General features: G+C 48.0%; 1 protein-coding gene and 1 long non-coding RNA gene across 3 annotated transcripts in view; both read right to left on the reverse strand.

Annotated features, from left to right (window-relative positions):
• The window catches only part of Adamts16 (ADAM metallopeptidase with thrombospondin type 1 motif 16), a 124967-nt gene that overhangs the window by 33987 nt on the left and 63860 nt on the right, over positions 1-27120 (reverse strand). For both annotated transcript variants that reach the window (XM_078018537.1, XM_078018534.1), the window contains exons 12-18: positions 25940-26088; positions 24978-25150; positions 23181-23311; positions 21235-21358; positions 20641-20885; positions 18726-18864; positions 6819-6945 (exon numbers count right to left, since the gene is read on the reverse strand). In XM_078018537.1, the coding sequence (XP_077874663.1) occupies positions 6819-6945; positions 18726-18864; positions 20641-20885; positions 21235-21358; positions 23181-23311; positions 24978-25150; positions 25940-26088 (1088 nt within the window). The remainder of the gene's footprint in view (positions 1-6818; positions 6946-18725; positions 18865-20640; positions 20886-21234; positions 21359-23180; positions 23312-24977; positions 25151-25939; positions 26089-27120) is intronic.
• Positions 7940-18719, reverse strand: LOC144365791 (uncharacterized). The gene is made up of 2 exons (XR_013424553.1): positions 18441-18719; positions 7940-10101 (listed from the first exon to the last, which is right to left on the reverse strand). It is a non-coding gene; the product is annotated as an uncharacterized LOC144365791 (long non-coding RNA).

The following is a 27120-nucleotide window of genomic DNA, read 5'->3' on the forward strand; positions in this document are numbered from 1 at the left end:
TGTGACCATGAGGGGTTCCCTTACCTGCAGCTGGTGCCTGTATAGACACATTTTTATTCTCCGTCACTGCAACAAGATACTCTGGGATTTATTTGCTTTTCAAGTGGGCCCAGAGGTTTGCCATGTGGTCAGGTCACTGCCTCAGCTTTGTCCTTCCTACTCAAACAACCGGTCCTCCCCACTGTCACTCAAAGCAGGTGACTATGCTGTTTTCACAGACAAAAAGAAGTGGTCAGTAAAATACTTCTCAGCACGTGGCCACCTTCCCTCTCCCTCCTCGACCCTGCCCTGTCCACCCACAGGTAGCACCTGGGGCCCTTCATCGGCTGCCCACAGCTGCTCCAGCAGGGCACAGCCACACAGGCCACCTCCCCAGCTCTTGACCTAGGTCGCTTATTTCTAGGGTCTTGTGATAATCATGCAGGAGTGCTCTTAACTCGAAAATGTGAGAATAAAGAGAATTAATAAATATGAAGCCGGAAGGAAAGAAAGAGAAGTGGAATCTGATGACAAAACGTTAACTTCAAACAAAATCGACTGTGAGGTGAAAACAATATTAGAGATAAGGATGGTCCTTACAACTCGTGCTGAAACCAGGCCCTGTCTCGCAACACAAAGTGGAGGTGTGAAGTCAACTAAGAGGAAAACTAACAGGAAAGGCTAAAAAACACAAATCCTGTGATTTTAAAACAAGTCACTCAGCAATAGATGGGGCTGGGGGTGTGGCTCAAGTGGTAGCGCACTCGCCTGGCATGCGTGCGGCCCGGGTTCGATCCTCAGCACCACATACCAACAAAGATGTTGTGTCCGCCGAGAACTAAAAAATAAATATTAAAAAATTCTCTCTCTCTCTCTCTCCTCTCTCACTCTCTCTTAAAAAAAAAGCAGAAAAAAAATTAGAACATAATGGATTTATAGAATTACCTAAGGAATTAATTGTCACATAAATATCTTAATTCCAGCCCAAAACACACATTTCTTCATTCCCAGGATAAATATTTATAAAAATGCCTATTCGTAATATGTCAAGAAATCTCAAAAGGGCCAACAATAGATGATTTTAACCCTTTCTTTGATCTCAATGTAAGAGCACTTGAGATTAAAACAACAACAAAAACCGACCCCGAAGCCTCCATACATTTGAAGTGCAGAACTGCAATCCTACATAATTCATGGGTCAGAGGATAAGGCAATGGTGTCTGGTGGTATCCAAAAACAGTGTGTCTCATTCTTCCCGCAGGCTGCTAATTCTGAGGGAAGCTCCCAGCTTCAAGGGAAACTTAAAGAAGCATGATGAGTACACACTCACGGAGTGTGTGGAGAGAGCGCAGGCTTGGAGCGTGGCCCAGTTAATATTTCCATCTCTCTATCCATCCATCCATCACCTCTCATCTTTTATATCCACCATCCATTTGTCTATCATCTGTCCATTATCTATCAATCCATTATCTATCAATCATCTATTCTATTTTTATAGTTTAGACATGAGGTGTCTCCCAAAAGTGAAAACACAAAGTTTTCAAAGTTTGCAACAAAGTTTAGGGTTGAGATCCTAAACCCAATCAATGCTTTAACCCCCTGAAAGGGACTAACTGGGTGGTAACTATAGGCGAGTGGAATGTGGCTGGAGGAGATGGGTCCCTGGGGGCATATTTTGGGGATTGATATTCTGTCTCTTGTGAACAAGGGCACTCTGTGCTTCCTGATGTCACGTCCTAGCTGTTTTCCTCTGCCACACCCTTCCACTTGATATTCTGAGTTGGCCATCTATAGACCATGACCTCTGAAACCGTGAGTTCCAAACTCTTCCTCCTCTAAAATTGTTCTTGTCAGGTCTTTTAGTCACTGCAATAAAAAAGTCGACTAGAACACCTATCTTGCATTCTACATACTTATCTTTCATTAATTCATCTGAAATCTATTATCCATTTACCTATCTACCATCTACTTCCTATTTATCATCTAGCTGCCGTCTTTTTGTCTACCATTCATCTCTTGAATATCTCTCTCTCCTCTATCTAGTTTATCTAGTCTAAACTACCATCCATCTATCTCTGTCAGCTTATTTTATATTCTTATTCTGAAATATCAGAAGCATATGCCACAGTTTCAATTACTAGGCTAAGGTTATACTGATTATAGGAAGACTGAGAGAATTTTGGTGTCAACCACACTGGGATCTGAAGGCCAAAATAATGAAAATATTATGAGAGATTAAAATATTTAACCTAAGTAACCAGCTAAGTTTCCTCCCAAAATAAGTATCTTAAGTTTCCAAGTCACAGTTAAATGACCCCAGCTGATAGCCTTGGCATTCCTGCCAGCTGACCTCTTCCTGTGTAGATGCCACCTAAGTGGTCTGGTTTCCTTCATTGCCGTGGCAACCAGCAAGCTGCTGGGTGGTTAGTATTTACAGACTCACACTTAAAAGAGACAGAAGAGGTAAAGAAAGGAAAATAAATAAAATGAAAGGAAAGGAAATGAAAAGAAAAGAAGGAGTAAACTTTTTTTAAATCCCAGCAGCCCAGGAGACTGAGGCAGGAGAATTGCCAGTCTGAGGTCAGCCTGGACAGCTTAGCTGTCTCAAATGAAAAAATAAATAAATAAATAAAAATTAAAAAGGGCTGGGAATGTATCTCATGGTAAAACACCTCTGGGTTCAATCCTCAGCAACCCCCACCTCCCCCTAAAAAAACCAAAAGTTAAAATCATCCCCCCTTCCTGTGACTGAAAGCATTGCTATAAGAGAATGTTAGTAATAGGATTATCCAGCTGAATCTACGTTCAATTTATACAGTGTGCAGCCCGAGGACACAGTTCCTGGCCTGGGTATCTCTGTTGTGGAAGGAACAACTCTGCACGAAAAAAGTAACGTGGTCAAACCAACATCAAGCGGACACGTGGCCCGTCTGCATGGATTCCTGAGAGGCTAAAACAGCACTTCATCCCAGTGTCTGCCCACACTGTCACTGTGCGCCCCTAGACTGGAGGGCCGGAGCGGCCCTTCCCCATCTGGAAGGCATTTCCTCGGGCCGTCAATCCCTGTCCAGGAAGGTTTGCTATCAGTGTTTGTGCTTAAAAAACTAGATATTGGAGATAAATGACTTAAGAGCCAGTCCATTTAGATAAGCTGACAAACATAAAGGAAGTAACTGGTTGTGTGATTTATAATTCCTGTTTCAAAAGCAAGGGATGAAAATGCCTGACTCACACTAAAATAGGGCAGGGGCAGGGGGGGGGGAGGGCTGCAGGCTGCTTGTCTGCTGTAATGTCAGGAGGAGGGGGAGGGCGATGGGGACCTGTGTGGGCTTCCTCCATCCCAGAGGAGCAGCTGCAAACTGCTCATGCCCAGGAAGCCCCAGGGGTCCAGGCCAGCAGACACAGACCCATTAAGATCATCTCTCCCTCACCAGGGGATCAGGGGGCTCCCCATCCCCACCCCCACAGAGATTGACCATTCAGGGCCATTCCTTCTGGCTGGTGACCCTGTGGCTTTACAGTGACCCAGCCCAGGGCCCCAGAACCTGGGCAGGCAGGTTTCTGGATGTTGATGGGGGCTCAGGGGCTCTCACCAGCAGAGCTCTGACCCCCTGTCAATTAGGGTGCACATGGGAAGGCCGTGGGTTAAGAGTGTAAAGGTTCCCATTCTCCATTCTTTGGGGACCCTCCTCCAAGTCAACATGAAACTCTGAATCTCCCCCCACTGCACCCTGCCATGGAATCATCTGGAGCAACAGCTGAGGGTGGGATGGTTTGCTCCTGCCACGCAGCCGTGTCAGCTCTGAGAGCTTCAGAGTACCCGAGGCTGGGCAGGGACCTGCAGCCTCGAGGAGAAAAGAACAGGGACACACGCTTTCCCTGTCCCAGAAATGGACTCACTCGGGCTTTCTGTCTACTTAATTAGAGGAAAAGAATTAATTGTCAGTAACCTACAACACAGAAATGTGCAATACCTTTCAGAGGAAAACCAAAACATTTTAAAATTAAAATCTATTTCCCAACTCAACTGCTAAAAAATAAAGTGATAAAATAATATCCCGTAAGTATTAAGTAGTGCAGGACCATGTTTCTGCATTTCATCCCGATTATTTTACTTCACAGACTAAATAAATAACTGGTTTGTTTTTCTTTTTACAGAAGAAATAAAAATATCCAAGCTTTAGTGTTTATCAAACCGAGGAGCTTTTATGTGGATGATCTCAAGAGACCCTCAGCTTGCTCTAGAAGACAGGTACCATTACGACATAGATCACATCCGAAGTGGGGGAGGAGGTGGAGCCCACTCACCCTCCAGCCACCAATGGCATCCACCGGGCTGAGCCCTCCACTGGAAGAACTCCATTTAGGAGGCCTGTGAAATAGACTCTGGGGGAGTCCCATTTGTTTGCAGGCTCCTGTGACTTGCTGGGGGTGAGGCAGGAATGGGACAGATGCACTCTTGCTCCTCCAGAATCTCCCAGCCAGGAGCTGGGTCTGTGGTCATGGGCAGCACCTTTGAAAGTTTCCTCTTCCAAAGGATGATATCAATGGTTCTCAACCATGCAACACACAGACATCAAGGAGACCGGAAGGAGGTCTCTCGATTTCCCCTGGGTGGATCTGGGGTCACCTCAGCCTCAGTTTTCCATCAGTCCAACTTCCCCTAGACTGACCCCTTTGTCAACTAATTGTGACTTTTCTTTCAGCATACAATGCTTTTGGCAGAATTTACTTATTAAATTGGATTGGAATGAGTTAAGCATAGAATACAGGACCCAGAGGACTACAGAAATGTCTTTGGCTCCGATCCCTCTGTAATAGAAAGAGGCAGAGGAGAAAACTAACCCTCATCATTATAAACGGATGACAGAGGAGGAGAAAAGGGCAATGCATGAATTCACATACACACCTAGCACAGACATGGTCATTCGCCGTGTGACAGCATGTTGGTCCAAGACACACCACATAGACCAAAGTGGCCCACAGATTATCTTGGGCTGACACTTACCATCCATGACGATGGCCACTGGAGCACAGGATCAGTCCCCGCTGTCCAGGGAGGTGGTGAAATTAGTGTGCCAACGACAAAGATCCCTCCTTCCCCAACTAACTCCAGGCTCCTCTGAGCCCTCCTCCTAACCCAGCCTTGGCCACAGTTCAGTGCATGTCCCTAGATGACCCCAGCCCTCACTGTCTACCACGTTCTCCATGGGAAGGCGTGAGCCCGACTCCGTGCAGCCTGACTTCTGTAGACAGTCCAGATGCCTTGCCCAGAGACCTCCCCTTCCCTCCCAGGATCCTGCTTCCTTCCCTTCCAAGACTCCAGTGAGCTCTGCTCACCTCCACAGGGATCCCTTCTTCTCCCAGTGACCTCTGCCCAAGTCAAAGCCGAGCCCAGTTCACGCTGCACTTTCCCTGCTGCAGTAGTCATTCTGATTAAGACCTTCTCATGTCCAGCCTGCCTTGTCTCTGAGCCCTAGTTCCTGCAGAGGTGGCCTGTTCTGTTCTGCCTGCCTCAGCTGCCCTGAGGTTCTTGTTCTTCACTCTCCTGAAGTGCCTGCTTTGGTACGACCCGCCAGGTCCAGAACTGGTGCTCTTGCTGCACCCTGGCTGTCCTCAGCCCCGCCTGTAGGGCTGTCCAGTCAGGGGGAACATGCAGCTGACCCTCCAGGACCTGCAGGGGTGCACAGCACCAGCTCTGGAATCGCTGACACTGTGGAGCCTCAGAATTAGGTGTGTGTGACCTTGGAAAGAATCCCCAGGGAGGCGACAGAGACCTCAGTAGCTAATGGGTTTCCAGGACTGAAATTCTTGTGTCAGTCCTGATGGACATCTCTATCAGTACCAGTGGGACATGGTGGTCGGGGAACCAGGACTGAGGCAAGTCCAGCGGTGAGATAAGGTGGTCCCCAGCTGCACTGTAGGCAGCTGTGCGGGGAGGACTGGAAATTCCCAGCTCCCCAGGTTCTGATACGTTGTCTGCATGCCTACACCAAGCCGGAGCCCAGCACATAGAGAGCTCTGAGAAGGACAGAGGGAGAGCACCTCTCTCCTCCTCTCTGGAGGAACATTCCAGCACACCAGGCACCCATTCTCCCGCCACTATGGATCCTCACAGCCATAAGTAGTGATTGACTTCTAGTGTGTTTAGTGCATTGGGCTCTCCGAAAGGTCTTGCTGAAGCTCGAATTTCTCCTGTAAACACATTATCTTAGGCAATTTACACCATCCTCCTTGACGTGTCCCGAGGCCAATATGAAGACCTGGAGACCAGACAAAGCAAGGCCTTGCTCAGGTGGTGCTCCCGGGGGCAGAGCAGGACAGAGCAGGACCACACTGCCTCTTGGGGACATTCCCAAGCCCACGTCTCTGAGAAGCCCATGTCGATCTGGAGATCCCCAGGGGTGGCAGCCCTGAGGGCAGAAGCCCTGGTGCTGTCCCTCACAGGTGCACCTTTATGGGGTGTGGCAGCAATTCTGTATCCCTTATCAGCTGGGCAGGCCTGGGTCAGGCTCTGCTCCTCCAGTGTATTTCATTAAGTAAGAAAAATGCCATGACACTGAACAGGACCAGAGGCTAAGAGAGAACGTGTTACTATCACCAAACATAAATCCAATGGAATGCTACTGTGAGAATGTGATTCACAGACACAGACCTTCCAGGCCATTTCTCACTAAAATATGCTTTTCTAGACACCTTATTCAGGCTGCTCTTGTCCACTCGCCTCTCGGTGGCTATGCATTGAAAGGAGGTGGTCAGCACTTCTTGTGGTGCAGACTTTGGACCTCCAAGGACTCCCTGAACTGTGATCCTGTTGTGTCGAGCAGGGTACCACTTACCTGGGGGGACAGGCAGAGACTTTGCAGGACACCAGCCCTGTGATGGGTCGGGTCTTGGGACTGCAGAAGGATGTGTTAACTTGAAACTTCAGGTCTCTGTAGCAGCCTTCCTTGGTGACCATCTGTCCTGTGGGAAGGAAGAGATGGACATTACAGACTTGCCATTGTGCTCTGTATCAGAGGAAGAGCTGGCATACCTTCCTGAAAACCTTGATTACACTTTTATGCCTGTGTGTTAAGGTCCAAAGGCCAATTCTGAATACTCCATTTGCTGACCTGTCTTAATGACTTTTAACTGGTGGATTTCAACAGTTCTAGGATGTACACAGCTCCTCCCATATTTTAACACCTTTAAAATTAATACGTTTCTTGTGTTTAATGCTGTAATGTGTTTGATAGAATATAGCAGTTTTTTTTTTTAAAAACTATAGCTGGGAATACTAGCATTTATCAAAAGAAATGCCAAGATTATATAAACTGTCTCAGATTTCCATTTGAGAGATGACAAAGGGAGACAACTAGCAATAAGTCAGCAGGAAGCACGCACAACAAAATGGTTAGCAGTTTATCACCAGAGAATCGGGGGCTAAGTGTTGCCTGGGTCACAATCTGGATGCTTGACTTGATGATGGTGACTCAGAAGCTGCGTGGAATGAGGCCGGTGGGAATGAATGTCGGTCTGATTGCTCTCCTCCATGTACATCCCATGAGCTATTTAAAGCTTTATGAATGTCCCTTAATTTGTTTAGTGTTCCAATTAATGAAATTGTCTTGAAGGAAGCATTATGTGAGGCTCCAGGAACAGCCATAGTCCTGGAGACAAGGAGCAGAAGGGTGGTTCCAGGGCCTGGCAGGAGGGAGAGGGTAGACTCATTGTTTTATGAACTCAGAGCGCCTGGGCTGACGATCAAGTTTTGAGGTGGACAGCGTTGACGGCCGTGCAGTAACACAAATGTACTTAACACCGGTGAACCACACACTCAGGAGCAGTTAAAATGGTGATTTTATGCTGTGTATATTTTTGTGATATCAAAAGAGACTATAAATAATTGAAGGATAATAATTAGAAGTTCGTACAATAGAGAGAAGTCGTGACTTTGAGAAAGTCACGGAATACTCTGTGAAAGTGTAAGAAAATTTATTTGAGAATGTATTTATTCTCCTGAAGAACATTCATATGAAGGAACAAGGTCTAAGTCACACACAGTGCCTCTAAGAGTAGAGATGAGAAGTCAAGTTGGCATCCACTGCACGTGAGGCTGTGGGCAAGGAAAGGTAATTAGGACAAGCGGTTCCGGCACGTGGCGAGTTTGTGACCCCCTTATTCTAACAGATGGACTCAGGAAAGTCAACAAAGGGTTTGGTGACCAGCCTTAGGGGCCAATCCCCACAGGCAGGAGTGATCCGGGGGGAGAGCAGAAGTGGGGGGCAGCACAGGGGTGCCTGTGCTCGAAGTCAGCACAACAGTGCAGTTCAGGAGCTGCGACCCCACAGCCACAGGCCAGCGGAGGCAGACGAGGGCTGGAGTGGAATCTGCAGACCCCAGTGCTCCAAGGATCCCACTCAGGTGCCACTGGGCCAGCCCGAGGCAGAGCAGGTGAGCACAGGACCTGGAGGAAGTGTGGGCAGCCCAGTGGCTCCTCAAGGGAAAGCACAGCAAAAGCAAGTGATGTCCCAGAAATCCAGCATTCTCAGGGACGCTGGGACCTTGGCAGGCCACACGAGCTGTGCCATCACACGTGGGACAGACAGGCACTGGGGGCACTGCAGCACTCAAATGCCTCCATACTCAAGTCCTTAGCGAAGCCCCATCCACTCAGGAGGGACAGGCTGTACTTGTGCCAGATGGGCTCAACTTTCTAAAGGAAATTCCCTCGTGTCCATGGGCGAACACATATGCCACATTCCTACTGCTACCCTTGTTTAAATCCTACTTAACCCTTCCCTTGCAGCCATGTGACACTGTGACCCTGACCTGTGGCCTTCCCCCTCCTCTGACCCCCAGGCCTGCCCAGGTGCTGTCCTCTGAACCTGGAAGGTACCCCCCACTGCCATGCCTCTGGGCTCACCAGGCACATGGCTTTCCCTTCTGAGTGAGACCCTGGCACTGCCTTCCCTGACTCCCTTGGTGGGGAGGGGGTCCCGCATCAGACTCCCTTGCTAGTGAAAACCCCGGGAAGCCCGGGCCACCCAGGGTTTCTGATGCATAGATCTGCAGGAGCTGCAGTTTGCAACAAAAGCCCTGGAGCTGCAGAGGCTGCCAGACCAGGGGCCACCTTAAGAACCTCTACTCTAGGCCATATGAGAAGCTGTGACTTTTATGCCTCAGTTTACCCAGGTGTCACAGAGTACACACAATTCCCCAAACCCTGGGACTCTCTGGAGTGTGGGAAGATACATGCATGCTGAAGGCGTAACTGGGGACTGGGGGCCCCATAGCTTCAGGAAGGCAGCTGGCCATCAGAAAGACTGAGGCACCATTGGGAGGTTGGAATTCTCAGCCCTGAGCGCTGGCCTGCCCTCGCCAACCTCAGAGAGGGGAGAGGGGCTGGAGGCCGAGTTCACCTCCAGTGGCCAATGAAGTACTCGATCAGGCCTACCTATGTAAACCTCCACTAAACTTCTAAAGGATGGGTTCAGAGAGTTTCCCAGTCGTGAACATATCCATGATCCAGGAGGAGGTGCACCCCAGCTCCACAAGACAAAAGCCTGTGTCCCTGCTTGACTCTGAGCCTAACATGCCATTCACTTTTATCCTTCATGATAATCTGTGACAGTAAAGGAACACGTCCTGAGTCCTGTGAGCCATGCTGCAGTGAAGCCACCTACCAGTTATCCAAAGGGAAGGACTGTGAAAGCCCCAACGTGGCAGTGAAGTTGGGCAGAAGCGTGGGGACCTGGTGCTATGGTCCAGATGTCTGCACCAAAATTCATGCTGAAATGGCCTCCCTGTCCAGAGGGTGGACACTTCATCTGGCCATATGTCTGGGGGTGGGGCCTCTGGGAGGTAAGAGATTACATGAGGCCTTAGGGTGGGGTGCGAGCCCACAGGGAACTGAGCTGAGTTGGAGACACCCAGCTGTTTCCAGAGAGGGGAAGACTGCTGCTATGTCGGTGTCAGGGGTGTTGAGAGTTAAACAGTCGATGTCAGCCCCACAAGGTCTGTGCTCATCATCCCGGCAAAATGCCAAATGGCAATGTCTCTGCTGCTCGAGGCATGCATCATAGGCCGGTTCTTGCAAGGTTGGCCTAACGAACACATGTCATCCTCTGGAACACGTTTCTGGAGGGCAGAGAACATGTGTTATTCATTTCTGTAATTTCAGTAGCTGGCATGGATTAATTTGTTCTCATTCATAAGTACTTGGTGAGTCATTGGCCAATTTTTTAATGTTTAGTAACTTCTAAGCTCGTACAAGTTAATGGGGGTTAACTAATACTTTGCCAAAAAAATCATCAACGTAGGGTAGTAATCTTTCTTTTATACATTACTTAGGAGGAACTGGGACACATTTGGTATGACTCACCTACGCATCAATACCAAGATTGAATTTGGATCATGTTTTATGAACTCACTTTTCTACTTGCTCACCAGGAATGAGAAACTATTAAATTAGAAAAAGAAACAAATGTCTATTTAAAACTATTCTTCAGAGAATCTTATGGACTCTCTTAAGGTAATCATCATAATGACCCCATTTAAGGGAGGAGCGTACGGAGGAACTGTCCTCTTTTCTAACACTGTTGGAGGTCTCCCTAATGAGCAAGGAAAGCTAACTTTTCCTCTACTTGCGTTTCAAGCCAAAGTTCCTTTTTAAATTTCTTTAGCCAAATTCCTACACTGTTTTAGGGGGCGTGAGTCTACAAGTAACAACTTCAGTTTGATTTCCTGCTTTGAAATTAGAAACATGTGGAATTCAAACCTGTGTTCTAGTCTCAAAAAAGATCACTGGGGATTCCCAGCAAGGTAGAGCCCCTTAGCTAAGCAAATGGAAAAGGTGCTTCACTCCAAAACAGAAGCAGAAGCTGACTGACTAATATACATATTTTTCTTTCTTATTGGAGATATTCTTTTGGCTTTACTTTGAATAGCCTTAGTGTCATTTCAAACTCCTATGCCCAAGGCCCTGGGTTTTTACCTGCCAGGAAATCCAGATTTTACCTGCCAGGAAACTCATGTGATAACCAAGTAAGAATGCATATAGGTATAACACACACATATTTCTCAAAGATAATGTTGGCTTTGTCTAGTGGGGGTGCATGTTCTGACTCTGTTATTTTTTAGCTGTGACTTGTTTTTCTTGATGGGACATTACCAGCACATGAGGCAAAACTATTCTCTGCTGTGCAGCTCAGACACAATGCCTCGAGGCTTCTAGCATCCCGGGGTCTACCCATTAGTGCCTGAAGTGCACCCATCACAGTGACAGCTGAAATGCCTTCCCAGTTTTCCAAATGCCCCTTGTGAGGACAGCACCATCTTCAGTTGAGGACATTAGAATGACTGTAAGCAGATAAACAAAAAAGTATAAGATAAGGAAAGAAAGGTGAAGTGCTCTGTGTACCCTGGACAGCTTAACTGGTTAATGGAAATAGAGCAGAAAAGAGAGTGGTTGGCAGGTTTAAAATAAAATTTTCTTATGAAAATGTTACAAAAAAGGAATATGTGGGATGTAGATAAAGCAAAATTCCGAGGACAACTCATGGTCTTAAATACAGACATGGATAAATAAGAATGGAAATAGGTGAAACCAATAAGGGAAGGTCATGGAAGAGATAGAGAACCAGAGGCCAGGGCATTAGAATCCGATGGCAGATGTCAATCTATTGAAGATGAACACTGTAACCCCAGCCCTGGAACTCCCCCCCCATCACACTGTTCCTAGCAGCTCAGTGGCAGTCACTGGCCGTGTGTTTTCTGAATCCCTTGTCCATGTGGCAATCAGCTGGACCCACCAATGGGAGCACTAGCACAAGACCAGGCAGGAAGAAGAGTAAGAAGTTGAATCACCACATCTCTTGCCCCAGTGGACATAACCTGGGCTCTGGGAGGTGCAAACGTTTGCAGTAGGCCTCAGGCATTTTCCGGGGAATCACCTGCTCCTGTGGTGGCTAGAATCCCCTACAGCTTCTCTGACCTTCAAAAACTGGAGCCACCCTGGGAGCTAGAGTTGTCTGTCTGTGACCTTGACTCCTTCATTCTATCTAGTAACCACCAATCCTCTGTATTAAATGCCTCCTGCCTGAACACTTCCTGTTAGGATCTGCATTCCTGGCTGAACTGTCACTCACATACTGACGGAAAAAGAAAAGAAGTAATAAGTAGAAACTTACAAGATCAGAAATGAAAATGAAAGTTCATATGTAGAATAAATAAAAATAATCTAGTGAGAGACTCAGTTTAAACATAAAAAATAAAAATTTTGCATCCCTTAAAAAGATGGTTTTCTTAATTAGAAGAAAATAGCACCAAAATTGATAAAAATTTTTATACAGTTACCATTCATAATATTAAAATGTATTATAGATCTGCCTCCTGAAAAAGCAACAGATTCTCATTCTTCAGTTATAAATTATACCAACTGCTAAGAAATAGATAATACCAAAGTTACTTAAATTGCTCCAAAGCATAAAATTTTTTTTTAAAAAAAAGGTTTCCAACATCAAAAGAAATAAATTTAGTACATCTTAATACATGAAAGAAAACTACTGCTCAATGATACTTAAAGGAGTAAATGTGAAAATGTTGAATACGAGAGGATGGGATTGAATAGTACATGGAGAAACATAAGTCATCAGACAATGATTCACAGCAAGAACGTAAGAAGGTTCTAATATTAGGGATGAAGGTCACAATTCAGTGAATAAAGGAGTAAACAAGAGCTCTGCCATTAATGTAATAAAATCTACCTTGTGATAAATTCAGCCTCCATTTTTGGTAAGAATGTTAATGAACCATATATAACAAATGAATATTCACTTACATCAATATATTAGTAAATTTGTGTTTGTGTGCAGATGTGTGATATTTATGTGTACATATATAGATATCATATGTTTATTTAAGCCTAGAAACTGGCATCATTGAGAACACCAGGAATATTTTCTGTAAGGTCAGGGATATGAAAATAATTTTATTTATTACCAGTAGTAAAATTTAAATGATTTTGAGAACACTGTTTTACACAATTAGACAAGAGTGTAAGTGTCATGAAATTTACAAGGGAAAATGCATGTGGTGTATCTACCGAGGCAGGTGAAGAGAACAGACGTGAAGTCATCTGCTAAGTGAGCCTGGGAGTGGGGAGTCGGGGTGGGGGGACCTAGAGACAGAGGAAGATGGACTGCCAGAAATTCTTGGGTTACTTGAAAAGAGTCAAGCCTGACTTTGGAAAGACCAGAGGGGTCTGTGGTGAAGGGGCTGACACTGGGGCTGAGACGGGCTGGGAGTCCAAGAGTGGAGGTGTCCACCGGTTGCAGAGAACAAGGATGGAGGCAGAAAGTGCTCACGGGTGGTAAGCTGAGGAGAGATGTGAGGACACACCTCTGCTGGGGGCCAGAGAGAGGGAAGGAGGGCCTGTTTCGTTACATGTGTGCATGGATGGAGATGAAGGTCCTGAGATGAAGGGAAGAAGCAGTTTCCAAGACAGCGTCATCAGCTGTAGAGCACTGCAGGTCGCAGAGAGAAGGGTGGGAAAGAGCCCGTGGATTTGGTGCCTGGATGGGTCCTGGCCAGCAGGTCTTGTGGCTACAGGTTCGGGCTCCCTCTCTGGACAAGCAGGTGGCCCCTGCATGGGGCCCAGAGCAGGAAGTGCAGAAGACGCCTGTGAAAGGTTTCATGTTAAAAGACAAGAAATAAAAGGAAAGAGTAGGAGGAGGGGAGAAGAGCTTGTTTTAAGATGAGGCACACATGCCCCTGGCAGAGAGAGGGCGCCCGTGCTGAGCAGAAATCCGGGAAAGGGATGGGGAGAGCTCCTGGGGAGCTGGGTCTGGAGAGAGAAGCGCCTCCTGGGCAGACAGGCCCAGGGAAGCCCCAGGAAGAGCGCAGTCCCTGGGCAGGCTGGTGGGAGCAAGCCCCTGGGTGCGCCTGGCACGCCTTCCCAGCACTGGGCATGGGAGTGGCCTTCTGAGGGGAGACTCCACAGGGTCTCTGTGCAACATGTGGAACCCATGGTGGCCCTGCTCCACCACGGCTCTGGCTTCCAGTTTGCTTCTGAGGGTTGTTAAAGTGGGGACTTCAATCTGTTAAGATCAGGAGAGTTTGGGATTCTGTTAACAGAAACTATTCTCCTCTTCCTTCAAAATCACAGCGGGGAGGGTGGGTTAGCTCCCCAGGCCCAGTCCTGGGACTTCTCCAGGGATGCCCTGGTCTTCTGTTCTCCCAGCTCTCACTGAGCCCATCTTTGCCCACCTTCCAAAAAGACCTTAGACTTTCTCTGTCTCAGCCGGAGGCAATCCTTTGATCGCCATTTATGCAAGCTTCTGTGTGCAGCAAAGTTGTTCTTTTAGAATTTTCCTCCAGAACAATAGTTTTCCATGGCAATTTCTATACACAAGGGATTTCAGGAATTTCTGGGGGTTGCCTGGAGATCAGGGCAGGGACTGCACATTAGATATGACGTGTTTGGAGAGAAGTCCACAGCAAAAGCCCAATGGCAAGGGTCCCCTGCACCAGGGTTTCGCCAGCTTTGGTGCACAATAGGAATACCAGGCAGTGGTGTCAGCTGACTTTGGGCCCCATCCTTGGGGCTGTGGGATAGCCCAAAAATCTGCATTTCTAACAAGTCCCTCAGAGATGCTGATGCTGGCCTGGGCTCCTAGATGCTAAGGGCCTGCCGTTACTTTTCCACAAGATTTCTCACAAAATGATCTTAAACTGACAGCCCTGAGATTATGAAGTTAAAATCAGAATCTTTTCAACTCCGTCACTCAGCTCTCATGCTACTGTTCTGCCTTTGTGTCTACAAGCAAACTAATTGTGTGTGGGGTCACATACAAGTACATACATGCATACGTATGCACCCATATGTAGAAAAGTTCTTCCCCCAAAGAAAAATTTTTAGACTTTTGGTAATCACCCCTGGGAAACACTTCCCCAAGTGGAGTCAATATTTGCAATTTCTAAGACAATTCTGAGAATATTTTACAGTCTATTCACTGTGAATAATACTTAAATAATGCTTAAATATGCCAGTGCACTGGCAGTAAAAATTCACTGGCATAGGAGAAACTAGGCTGCTCTCCAAGGACCGCGGTGAAGGGGCCCAGGCATGTGGAATACACACACCCTAGCACGGCATCAGGTCGAGGAGCCACGGAGCGATGGGCATGCCTTCTCCATTTTTATTTATTTTTGACATTTATAATGAAAAATAATCCCAACATGCCCAACTGGGCCCCCATGGAAGTGGACTTCCTGTCTGAGCAGGCCCAGCTCAGGGAGTCTGGGGCGTCCAGCAAGAGAGCAGGGACCTCACTTATCCACAGGCTCCTCTTGTCTGCAGGACTTTGGAGTCTGCTCTGGCCTCTCCTTATCTCCTGCTCACCTGTCCCCAGGAACCCAACATGGAAAGGCTCCACAGGGCAGGGGAAGGAAGGACTAGCCCGGGGCCAAGGAAGAGCTCACTCTGGGTTTCCTTTGAACCATATTGTACTGTTAATTGACATGACTGCAGAACAACTTCTCTGTGCCTGGCACACCTCACACTGAAGACACTGAAACAAACCTGCTTAAACTCCCACTCCCTGGCCTGTGCCCAGATGTTTACTCCTGAGCTCTGGAGTGGCTTCAGGGTGCAGGTGAGGGTTATGCTTCAAGAGATGCTCTTTCCAGTGAGTCCAGTGCCACAGGGGAACAGACGGGCCTCAGTCGGGGCTCCTAGGTCTGCCCAGGAGGAGCATCTGGGGCTTGCGACAATCCCTGACTCTCTCCTCAATTTTCCTCTAACTCCTGTCAGACCAGGATTTCCTTCCTGACCCTCTGAGGGAGCTCCTCCACTGTCCATCAGACACCACGCTTCCCCGTGTGCCAGCCACCTGTCACCTCATCTGCAGCGGAAATGACCAGGACTAAAAGTTAAGCACACAAACCCACACTTAATTCTTGCACAATGTCTTTTTGTCAAGGGGATTTCCTGGGGTCCTTAATCAGAGACTGTCGCTCTGATGTGGTTTGTGTACTCAAGATCCTGGGCTCTGTGTGCACCTAGACATGGGTATTGGGGCCTGGGGCGTGGGTTCCCGCCCTTGGGTGTCAGACGTGGGTGGCTACACCGTTCTCCCTACCTCTCCTCCCTTACACTGGTCTTCCTGGTCCCTGCTTGGGGACAGCATGGAGGCTCACACCCTCCATGATGGTGCGAGCCCATCTGTAGAACACATATAAACACATATCTGATACATGTACACGTGGCTGTATATGTGGTCACATCTCAGCTTGTGGTTCAATTTCTCTGGAGAGTCCTGACTAATAGGCCATATAAACAATAAAAGACAGGCAATGAATTTAAATATTTCTTTCTCTGTTTTCAAATGTCTTTTCTGAGGAGACAAAATTGTGTGTAGTCAGCCACGTGTCCAGTGGCCTTTGGCTTGTCCACGACCCGTTTTTACCCCATGTGTGGATGATCGTGCTGTCCGATGAGTCCCACTTGGTGGAGTGGGGTCTCCTTAGTCATCTGGCTGAACATTTAGAGAAACTAGGGTTTTATTTCTCTGCCCAACAGCACATCTGTGAAGCAATTTCTCATCATTGCATATGGCCACTTCACTTTGTCAGAGAGAAAAGTCGCATAGTCCATGGAAATGTGAGATGAATGCTGGCCAATTTTCTAAGATGACCCATAGTAATAGATAAGAGGAGAAGGCTATAAAATTCAAAGTACAAAATAAGAGATCCAGAGAGAAGGATCCATTAGCTGTGGCGAGATGAACGCTGGCCATGGAAGGAGGTGAGTTTAATGAGCAATGTGCTCAGCAACTACTTTTATCTTTCTATAGAAACCAGCTTTGGCCTGTTCCTTAAAAATCACTTAAAATCTCCATATTTTGCCAAAGTACTCGAAAGAGGACTATTCATTCTTAAAGACTATGATTTTATCAAAGAATCTCTAATTTTCAATAATTCTAACTACAGAATGAATTCCAGCTGTTGCCAAAAGCGTTATCCTTCTAAGCAAAGCCACGCAGGGCAGTGGAGATGGTTCCACAATTAGTCGTGTGCGTCCTAGGGCAAGGGGCTCTGCCTCTCTCTGAGTGCTGGATACACGGTTGGGTGCAGCGCAGGAGCCTTAGAGAGTCTCAGAATCAGAAGAGGAAGGATCTCTCTGAGAAACCACCGTGAGATCCTGGGAGGTGTTCAGATTCTGAAGTCCTGTGTACTTAAGTGACAGCTTCTCCAGACACGATCGCTCTACTCACAGGACCTAGGGTGCATCAGAGCACAGAGGATGGTGACAAGGGTCACTTATAGATGGCTGTGACATCGTCCCCTGTCTGATCAGAAGCAGACACTATGCTTAACAAGGAACTGACCAAGTGCCTGACTACCCCAACAGCATCAACCTATCAAAAATGGCAAAAGGATACTGAATTAGTCTGTTTTCTCAGTGTTTCAATGGCAAACCTGAGGCAGAGCACTTTATAGAGAAAAGCAGTTTCTTTGGCTCGCCGTTTGGGAGGCTGGAAGTTCAAACAGCATGGTGTTGGCTCCTGTGAGGGCCCTTGGCTGCCACACGGCACACAGCCAGCGCCCAGCCAGCGCCCAGCCGGAGCTGCTTTGCTCCTCCTTTCCTTAGGTGGACAAATGGCGGCTCCCTGGGGCATCGCCTATGCAGGGCCTCCTTGTGCTTCTCTCTGCTGCTGAAGAGCTACCTGCTTGCTGTCTTTCTGCACAGAAAGGACCCACATTTCTCCACAGAAAGCTCCTGGTGTCTAGACCCAGGGCTTTATGATTGGAATATTTTCTGTTTGGTTTAAAATGGGAAGAATTAACATCCATCAAGTGTTAGCTTTTCAGATTAGTGTGGTTTCCTTTACCTTTCGGTTTTCCTTTTTCCCCTTTATCTCATGTATTTAGAGTGACTATTGTGAATATATGAATACAAATTTTGATTTTTCTTTATTCATGTCATTCTCTCATATTGAAACACAGTCTTGTCTAATTTCTTGACCACTAAACCTGAGAATGCACCAAGCCAAGATCCATTTGTTCAGGTGGAAATGTGAATGTCAGAGCCTGCGTTTTATTCTAAATTCGCGAATATTTACAAATTTACTCCCACCTTTCCTCAGGGCACATTGGCTCTTTAAAAAAAACTGTTTCAGTGGAATTGCTTTTATCAGGGAAAGCATGGGCTTAAAATTTGTATGTTGTTAGGACAGCAAAGCCATCTGTTGTCACGTGAAGATCTTTTTGACATGTCCTCTCATAGCATCTCACTGCAACTTTCATCAGATTCACATGATTCCTGGGTGGTTTTGAGTCTATGACTTGAAAGTGAGTTTTCTTCCAGTAAATTCAAGTCTAACACAAGGTCAAATTAAAAGAAAAACTCTCCATCACCGTTTTCCATGCTCAATTCTGCTTCCCGTCACAGACATATCTAATAATCAGCCACTTACATTTGAATGATATTTGAGTAACGACGTGATCCTTAAAACATCTTACGATGCACCAGAGGACGTCCTCATGGCTCCACACTGAGGCAGGCAAGGTGGCATGGTGGCTGGGGCTCACCAGTGACAGGGCCATCTTCCCTTCTCTGTCACTTGGAATGATTGGTTGCTCAGGGGGATAAGCCCTGGTTTACTTACTGGGACCCGATGAGGACCCAGTCAGGGTGCCCCAGGGCCTGATGCACTGGGCACCAATGTCCCCACCTCCAGGAGCCGCCAGAGGAAACCTACCCCCTCCGCAGGAGACGGAGCACTCAGACCGCACGATGGCCCATGTGTAGCTGGGCTGAGCGCTGGGCTTCTTCTCAGCACCCGACCGGGGCACTGAGTATTCCCAGGAAATGCCTGGGTTTCTTCCCTGGAACAGGAGCTACAAAAGAAGAAGGAGAAAAATAAAATTAATTAAAGGTAAATAAATAGCTACACACTGGTTAGTTGCTTTAAACCACTTAAAACGTGAATGGAATCAAGGAGAAGTTGGATGGAATGGTAAAACAGACACTGCCCATCCTTTGAAATGAACATGAGCCTCCTAACAGGGAAAGACTCAAGTAGACTCAAACACAACGAGGAGAATTAAACATTCCACTCTGCTGCTGTGTAACCTATTACTCTGTACGAATTTTCAAGTGTCTGCAGGACATCCAGGGCATCTCCCTTCATGTTTCTTTGGGATTCTCTGTGGGTCCTCTTCATTGTAGTGAGCCAGAAAGTGATACTGAAAAAGGAGTCTCACTTCCTCCAGGTTCGTAGGTGACCAGGACACTGAGGTAAACATGGCTAGGCCCACGCCTGGACAGTCAGGTGGGAGCACTCCCTGCCCCTCGAAGCTCAGGGACTTCGGCGTGCTGGAAAGGCCCTTTAGTCCAGGAGAGACAGGTTTCATTAGCAAAGCAGCTTACTCAGGCCCAGTGAGTGGTGCCTGGTGATGGAATTGGATCTGGATCGTGCACTTTCTAGCCTGAGACCTAATCGTAGCCCTCAACATAGACCAGACCCTTGCATCTCAGTAAGCACAGATGTTTGGAAACCTCATCTTCATTTGCTGACACAAATTCCACCTGCTTGCTCCCCTTGACATTAAAGGTGGATAGAGACACTGGCCCCTGCCTCACTGCCCTGGAGTCTCTTTCTCTCCCTGAGGACACAGCAGGGGTCCCAGCTGGTACAGATGTGTGGGAGGGGGGCAAGCTGCAGCAGATGGTCACATGGCCGAGCAACAGAGATGTTCTCCAGACCCTCTTCCATGAAGAGCAGCTTCCAGAGAACCCCATTTTTTTCCACCCTAAATTATCTGTCTTTTGTTGAGGTCATTAAAGTTAAAAGCTTAAATGATGGAAGAGAAAAAGCAAGCAAAGAATCCAAGATGAGGACATGTACAGTGGGCAGAAGGCCGGGGGCTGGGGAGATGGAGGTGGCCTGTGGAGACGCAGCAGCACCCTGGGCCATCTCCCAGGCCGACACAGAGGAGGGGATGGGGCTGCCTGGCCAGAGAGTGGGTAGGGGCATCTGGTAAGCTGCCACCTCCACGGTGAGGTGTGGGTTCACCGGCAACTTCTGAACCAAGAGCTGTTCCTGAGCTTCACAGAAATGTGAAACGGGCGGAATCTAGTACATCCACAGTGTGCGCTGCCCTCTGCCTGGGCCGCTGGGGTACATTTGGTTGCCAGAAGAAGCCTGACGGTGTCAAGTGACTACACACTCATGGCGGAAAAGGCTAGGGCTTGGGTCAGGAGGAGACCCACATGCACACCAGGCCAGTGAGACAGCCCAGGTGTGGCCAGTGAGGGTCAATGCTGTGACACTGGCAGGTCACACAGCACATGGCAGCAGAAGGCTGATGTCTCCAAACATCGCAAGCTCCCCACTCCCAGAACGGGCTCTTCTCACAACCATTGAGTATACAGGAGAGAAGTGGATATTTATAAAAATCAATGGATAAAGACCAAAGATGGAAACGTGTGTTCCCCTCATCACACACCAAGAAAAGACAGGAGACAAAAGCAAGTCTACAGTCCCTGCAGCTGCACATGGATCACTCTTAACTGCACATTCTGCCCCATAGTTACAAGTAGGCCAACAGCCGTGACCTATGAACACACCCAGTGACCACCAAGCCGAGCCCCCAACCACCAGGCTGCTCTACCTCCACCATCAGCGTTTCGTTGGTTGGCCCGGCAGCGGTCAGGCTCTCTGGCTCCTTGTAGGACCGCCTGTAGCGGAAGGTAGTGCCTGCAAATTCGTATCGTCCAGGCCAGTCCACAGTCCAGTGTCCGTTCAGGTAGTACCTCTTGAGGGCGTTGCGCACAGAGATGTAGGAGGTGGATGTGTTCATTTCATAGATGCGAATGCTCCGGGCTCCAGGAGGAAGGGTGACCACGTGGTAATACTCTGCATGACCAAAGGGGACAGGGCGTCTGACTAGTGCAGCTTCTCCACAGACTTCAGAACCCACGTAGGACCCGTAGAAGATCTGTGTCAGCCATCAAATGGAACTCGATTTGGAAATTGATGCACAAGGTTTTTACGGAGTGAGCAGGGCTCCTGTGATTTTCACCCTCCTAAGAACCCTTTAAATTCAAGTAGACTGGCAACCACTCCTCATCCACACCAAAGGCTCGAGAAGCCAGCTGTTGGCACTCTGAGCGCCTGCTGTTTTCACTCTGCCTCCTCCTCCCCCCAGGAGCTCCAGTTCCACTCCCCCTTGCTGGAGACCTGCAGGCAGCGCTGGGACACTCACGGTTGGTGTGGTGGTGTGCGGTGTAGACGCCTCTGTGGGTCGTGCAGTCTGAGTTATTTCCCCTGCACACCCCACAGGAGTCCTCAGCAGCATCAGATCCAAGGATGTTGTCACAGCCCACTCTCTGGAGGACCCACCAGGTCCCATGTCATTCATGAAAGAAAGGACAATACAAGCAATACCGTCATTAGTCTCATGCAAGAAACCTCTTTGCCAGCGTAGGTGAAAATCTCACCCACACTGGGTAGTTAACAAATATTTATTGGATACCCAATATGTGCACAGCGAGACTGTGGTTCTACTCTTGAGAAACCTTAAGTTGTGGAACGCTACAGTGCTGCTCCCCAGCAGGAGAACCCCGAGCCCAAATGAGACCTTGGGTATTCATGTTGGAAACGTGGGTGAGTTTCAGACCCATAAAGAGCGTGGCACAATGACAAACAATGGTGCACGTGAGCTCCACTGGAATGCACCCATGTGCTTCTGAGCTGCCAGGTGCCGCGGCAGAAATGGCAGCTGCCACGAGGAAATTCTCCCCTGAGATCAATTAGAAAGGGTGTATGTGTGGAATTTCAGGAGCTCTTACTTTCTATGATGCTTATTTCTTTTATCCTACCAAGGAAAATAGGATCTACATGTTTTTAAAAATCCACACAACTATAGCCCACAATTGCTTGAAATCCACGGGGTCAGATTTCAGAACTCAGAGTGGAAACTTTGGAAAGATGAAGGGTGTCACACCTAGATGCACATGGGAGACCCAGCGAGGCCTGGGGAGCACCCCACACCTAACACATTAATGTCTCCACTGCAAAGTCACTACACTGAGTGGGATAAAAATGGAAAATCGACATTCACACATTAATTCAGGGCAGATTTTGCCACCAAACAAGTACAGGTCCTAAAGCCCTTTCACAGTTCTTTGGAGTTCAGCTTTCTAGCTTTTTAGATGTCAGTTACAAACAAAGGGTTGTGACACTATAGGTATTTCATGTTTAGGTGTGCTTAATAAGTACTTAAAATAACGGCATATTGAACAAATCAACTAATAATTAGACAAAATTGAGCATTTTGCAGAAGAAAGAGGTTCCTGGAATACCCCATCTGCTCTTCCTGCCTCTGGAAGGATTTCCCCAAGGACCTCCGTGGGGGACCAGCAGAGCCCCGAGGAGCTAGAACCGGCCTTGAGGCTTGGACTCCTGGGGATATGCATACCAACTGGCCTTCCTGGGTGGTAGATGGGGTCTGGCCAGCAGCACTTTCACTTCTTGGTAACAGAATCCTTTCCACCCTTATCTCTGTGAGTAATGCAAGTCCCCCGCTAGCTGCTCCCCTGGCTGCCACCTCCTCCCGCCTGTCTCCCCCAACCTTTTCCTTCTGCCCTCCCCCTGAGGAGCCTGGGTTGCTGCACCTTGAAGAAACCACTGTCCTGCAGGAGCTGCTGCACGGCCCCAACTTCCCTGCTGTCCACGTCCCCACTGACTATCCCACTAATGCCCAGACCTGCCACCTCTTCCTACAGCTCCACTGTCCCCAGTCTGCCTCAGCCGGGCTTGAGGATGGAAATGCCAGTCTTCATCCTGGCAGGCAGTTCCCTGGAGAAACATTGCTCCCTGTCCCCTTCCTCAGTGTCCCCCAGCCCTGACGACTACACCAGCTCCCGTCCACCCAGCTTTCTGACATTACCTGGCTGCCCACCCTCTTCCACTCTCCTCTGAGACCTGGCTGGGATGCGGATGCCCCCTCCTCCTGGCCCCCCGGATGTCTCAGACCCACATCTAAGAAGGGAAGGCTCCCCCTCTCCGGCTCTGCTCACTCCTCCGTGATCACTGGCTGTGACTGGGAGGGAGGGGCTCCTCTTCCAGGGCCTCTCTAGCCCCCAGCATGCCTGCCTCAAAGCGGACTGTCTGGAGACATGTGTTGAATGAATAAGCAATCATCATTACCTCACATATCCCATCTACACAAACATTACGGCTATCCTCCGAGCATGGAGTCCCATCTTTCACTTTATTTGACAAAGAAAAGAAGAAATCAAATCCTTCTGCGATACAGTAGAGTTTGCATAAGTCCTGATCTTAAAAAGAAATACACACACAAACACAAATAAGAGAGATACTTAAGCTCGGATCATTTTGCTCTGAATTCCAGATAGATCTCGATTTCCCCTTAAAATACCTCCCACAGTGACACATGGCAATGACATTTCCCACAGTGGCCTCCTTGGCCTTTGCTTTTTCTTTAAACTTGTTGGGGTTATTTCTAGCTTCACTATTCTCTCTCACTCCAGGGTTCCCTACTGTCCCTGCTCTTTACACAGTGGTTGGCACATAGTAGGCATTCAATAAATATTTGTTGATTTAACTCCGACATTATGTTTCGCCTCACAATTCTCTACCCTTTCAGGAGTGCATAAAGGCCACTGCCATTGTGGAGCATGTGCAAAACTCTTACAAATAAGATGTAATAAAATACTTAAGAGAGCCACCAAATTTCTTAACACATTTGATGAAATATATACAGTTTTTAAACATAAAAGGGATCACTTTTAATAGAATTTTCCAGAAAGCAACAATTTCTACAAAGGTAATGGATTCTCAAGAATAGTGACTGGTGTATAGAGAATATAGAAAGTTCACGTCCGGCCCCAGGAATCCCTTCAAGGTCTTGTGGCTGATCTAGTTAACATGGCTTTTGTAAAAGCCTTTATCTTTGTGTTCTCTTTCTGATAAGGAAGGAATTAGTTGGGGATGAAAGCTGTCCACCTTGGCAATTTCCATAGGCCCAAGACTCATCCACAGGTCATTTCCCTCCTGTTCAGGGTAAGTGGCCCCACAGAATGATTTCAAGAATCAAATTTAGTGTGTGCTTCCAGGGGTGACTAATTTATGACTTGGTATGTGCTTCCATGAGTAACTGATTTATTCACTGAAGGCTAGCAAAATCACGAGGAGCACACACATTTCTGACCCCTGTTTCAAAGTTCATTCCTCTGGTCTCTCCTGACCTTGGCTTGCTCCTCCTCCTGCCTGGCCTGATTCTTGCAGGGTGTGGGGAAGAGCACAACCAAAGGTGTCATGTAGGAGTGGCCTGCCATCTCCCACCCTGCATTTACTGCCCCTGTGCACCTGCCTCCCGATCACAATGAATCAACGACTGTGAACCCCGGGTGGGATATCCCAATGCATGTGTTTCCCAGGGTCTCCGTGTCTGTCTGGACAGTGTTCCCATTTCAAAGAATGAGGTGACTAACTGTGCTTTAGGTTTCTCCCAATTATGCCACTTGAGCTACACTTCCTGAATATAGTATATTTGAAAATTATCTAATGTTCTAAAATCTCCTACAGTTTTTCTTCCATTATTTAATAATTCTAAATATTTAATGGATTATATGTTTCTAATAACATTGCCGTCAAATACTGGGACTCATATTTTAAAAAATTGATTCATTTTTAATATACCATCAGCTTTGAATTTCTTATTATTTCTTTAACAAATTTCCTTGCATTATGCCCCTGCTCTCTGTCTGGCCTATGGATTGCTGACCACACAGCTGGCCACATGTGGATGAGATGCCAAGGTGGTGGGACAGGCCAAACTACACCAGCCCTCATTAGAGTGAGCAGCGGAGCCGACCCCACAGGGTGGCGTTAACGTGCCTTGGCAACCGCGCTGCCAGTCACACCATTGGTAAGCAAAGGTCACAAAGCCAGGGCTGTGCCCAAGAGTGGGCTCCGGCTTACCTGCCACCTGGGTGTAAGGCTTCCACTTGTAGTGCCAGCCCCGGAACCGCTGGCTGTTGTACGCGGCGCACTGGGCGGCGCGGAAGTCCATGCTGTCCGGGGGGCATGGCTGACTGTTGCAGAGCTTCAGGGTGCGGGTCGGGCCCTCACAAAACTTCCCTCCATGCGATGGTCTGGAATGTGAAGCCCCCAGTTAGGAAACTCCCATGTGAGAAGCTGCACCATGTCCCCCTGGGGGAGCTGCTCAGGAGGGGGGCTTTCCCAGGGAGAACTGGGACTGCTGGTCCAGGGCTTTGATCTCCTGACCCTGCTCCTTCCCAGGCCAGCCTCTTTGTCCCAAGGCCAGCATGCCAGGGCCCATGCAGAGCTCCACCTGCCCCGGGGCATGTGCAAGCAACCTGGGAGCAAGGGCCTGAGAGGACAGTGGACAGGCCATACCCGCCTCAGGCTTCTCGGACAGGAGGAGCAGAAGAGTACGGCCACTGGGGTCTTCAACCAACCAGGAGCAAGAGGAGGATTTGAAACTCTCCCATGTGGGAAGTGCCTCTCTCTGTCTGTCCTCTACCCAAGTCCATGGTTAAATCTCTTGTTGTAAAGGTGAAGGCATTTGATGGAAAACCAATTTTTTTTTTGTTTTATCTTTTTGCTTGGAAGAGTTGTTCTTAGGGCTTCTTATTCCCTTGGGTTCTACATATTTCTCTTACAATTTAGCTGGTTAAGCAGACCCTTAGCATTTCAAGTACCTGTGGTTAAATCCCAATTTCTGAGTCTGTTGCTTTTTGCTAGGGTCAGGGAGTTATCGGCATCTGACATTGTCTCAGAGATGCTCATTTAAGCAATTCTTGAGTAAAATGCTTTTTGTGCTCAGTGTCTTGTACAACATTGTGCAAAGTACACAGTCGGTGTTTCCGAGTGTGGGCACTGGCAGGCTGTTGGGAGGGCCCATGAATCGAGGGACATACCTGGGATTGGTGCAGAGGCGGTCTCTGTGAGACACCCCGCCCCCGCAGGTCCTGGAGCAGGGGGACCAGGGGGACCAGTCCGACCAATGTCCATGGGTAGGCTTGGGGCCTTCGGCACCATACTTCACACACTGTCCTCCGCGGCACCACTAAACATTTTAAAAATACATAAATAAATAATTCAGGTGAGTCACGGGTGAGCAAGTGGACTGTTCTACCGCTATGTATTGGCAAATTGCGGATTTGTAAAATGCGCACACACTAGCATCCCCACTCGCAAGTGGACGCTCAGAACAATAGTGCTGCTGCTTCTGCCTCCCATCCCTAGGGAGAGCACACCCAGGGAAGACGCGGAGAAGACCAAACATCCGAGTCCTGGAACCTAAGAGGGCGTTGTGCTCTGTGGGCATTCAGTCCACCTGCTCATCTTCCAACACTGAACTCTGATCTCTCCTGCAACAGGTGCTTTTCATAGCTCCTGCAGAAGAGTCAGTCTCAGGTGCAAAGCGCAGCTGGAGGCCCCAGGGGCTCAGCGCCTTGTCACTTCTGTGACACTCTGTGCTGTCACTGCAATGCACCTGGGCCTGGAACCTCAGGCTCCTTCACGAGGGCATGTTAGAGGTCATCCAGCTGTCCACAGAGAGGACACGATTCCTGTGGAATCCCATCTGTCCCCACTTGGGCCAGAGATTCCAGCTGCTCCTTCCCAAGAGAAGTGCTCATGGTTCTCAGTTCACATTGGATCTGACGAGATGACGTTGCCTCTGTGGAACAGCGAGGCCACACTCCTCCTGACACGGAGGAGGAGGGAAGGAAGACGGCTGTGCCTGGCCCTGGGCTGCATGGAGCCAGCAGAGCCCGAGGGCAGGGGAGGCGCAGTCACTGCTAGATCAATATCACAGGTAGCAAAGTCACTCCAAGATTAGAGCCGCGGCTCCAGACTGAGAGAAGAGTGCTCCTTCTGTAAGAGGAAGATCACACCAGTCCCTCACCGATTCATGCACCTGGTGAAAACTCAGCACACCAGTGGTGTCAGAGTATCCATGACACAGGAGTGGCAAGTTCAAGGGTTCCATTTAAAATTACTCCAAAAATAAAAACTAATCTTAAACCCGTAATTAATTTTGAAATCTTTAACCATCTGACTATTTGATTTTTCTATATAAGTAAAAAACAAAAAC

The sequence above is a fragment of the Ictidomys tridecemlineatus genome, chromosome 1, assembly GCF_052094955.1.
Source record: "Ictidomys tridecemlineatus isolate mIctTri1 chromosome 1, mIctTri1.hap1, whole genome shotgun sequence".
NCBI lineage: Eukaryota > Metazoa > Chordata > Mammalia > Rodentia > Sciuridae > Ictidomys > Ictidomys tridecemlineatus.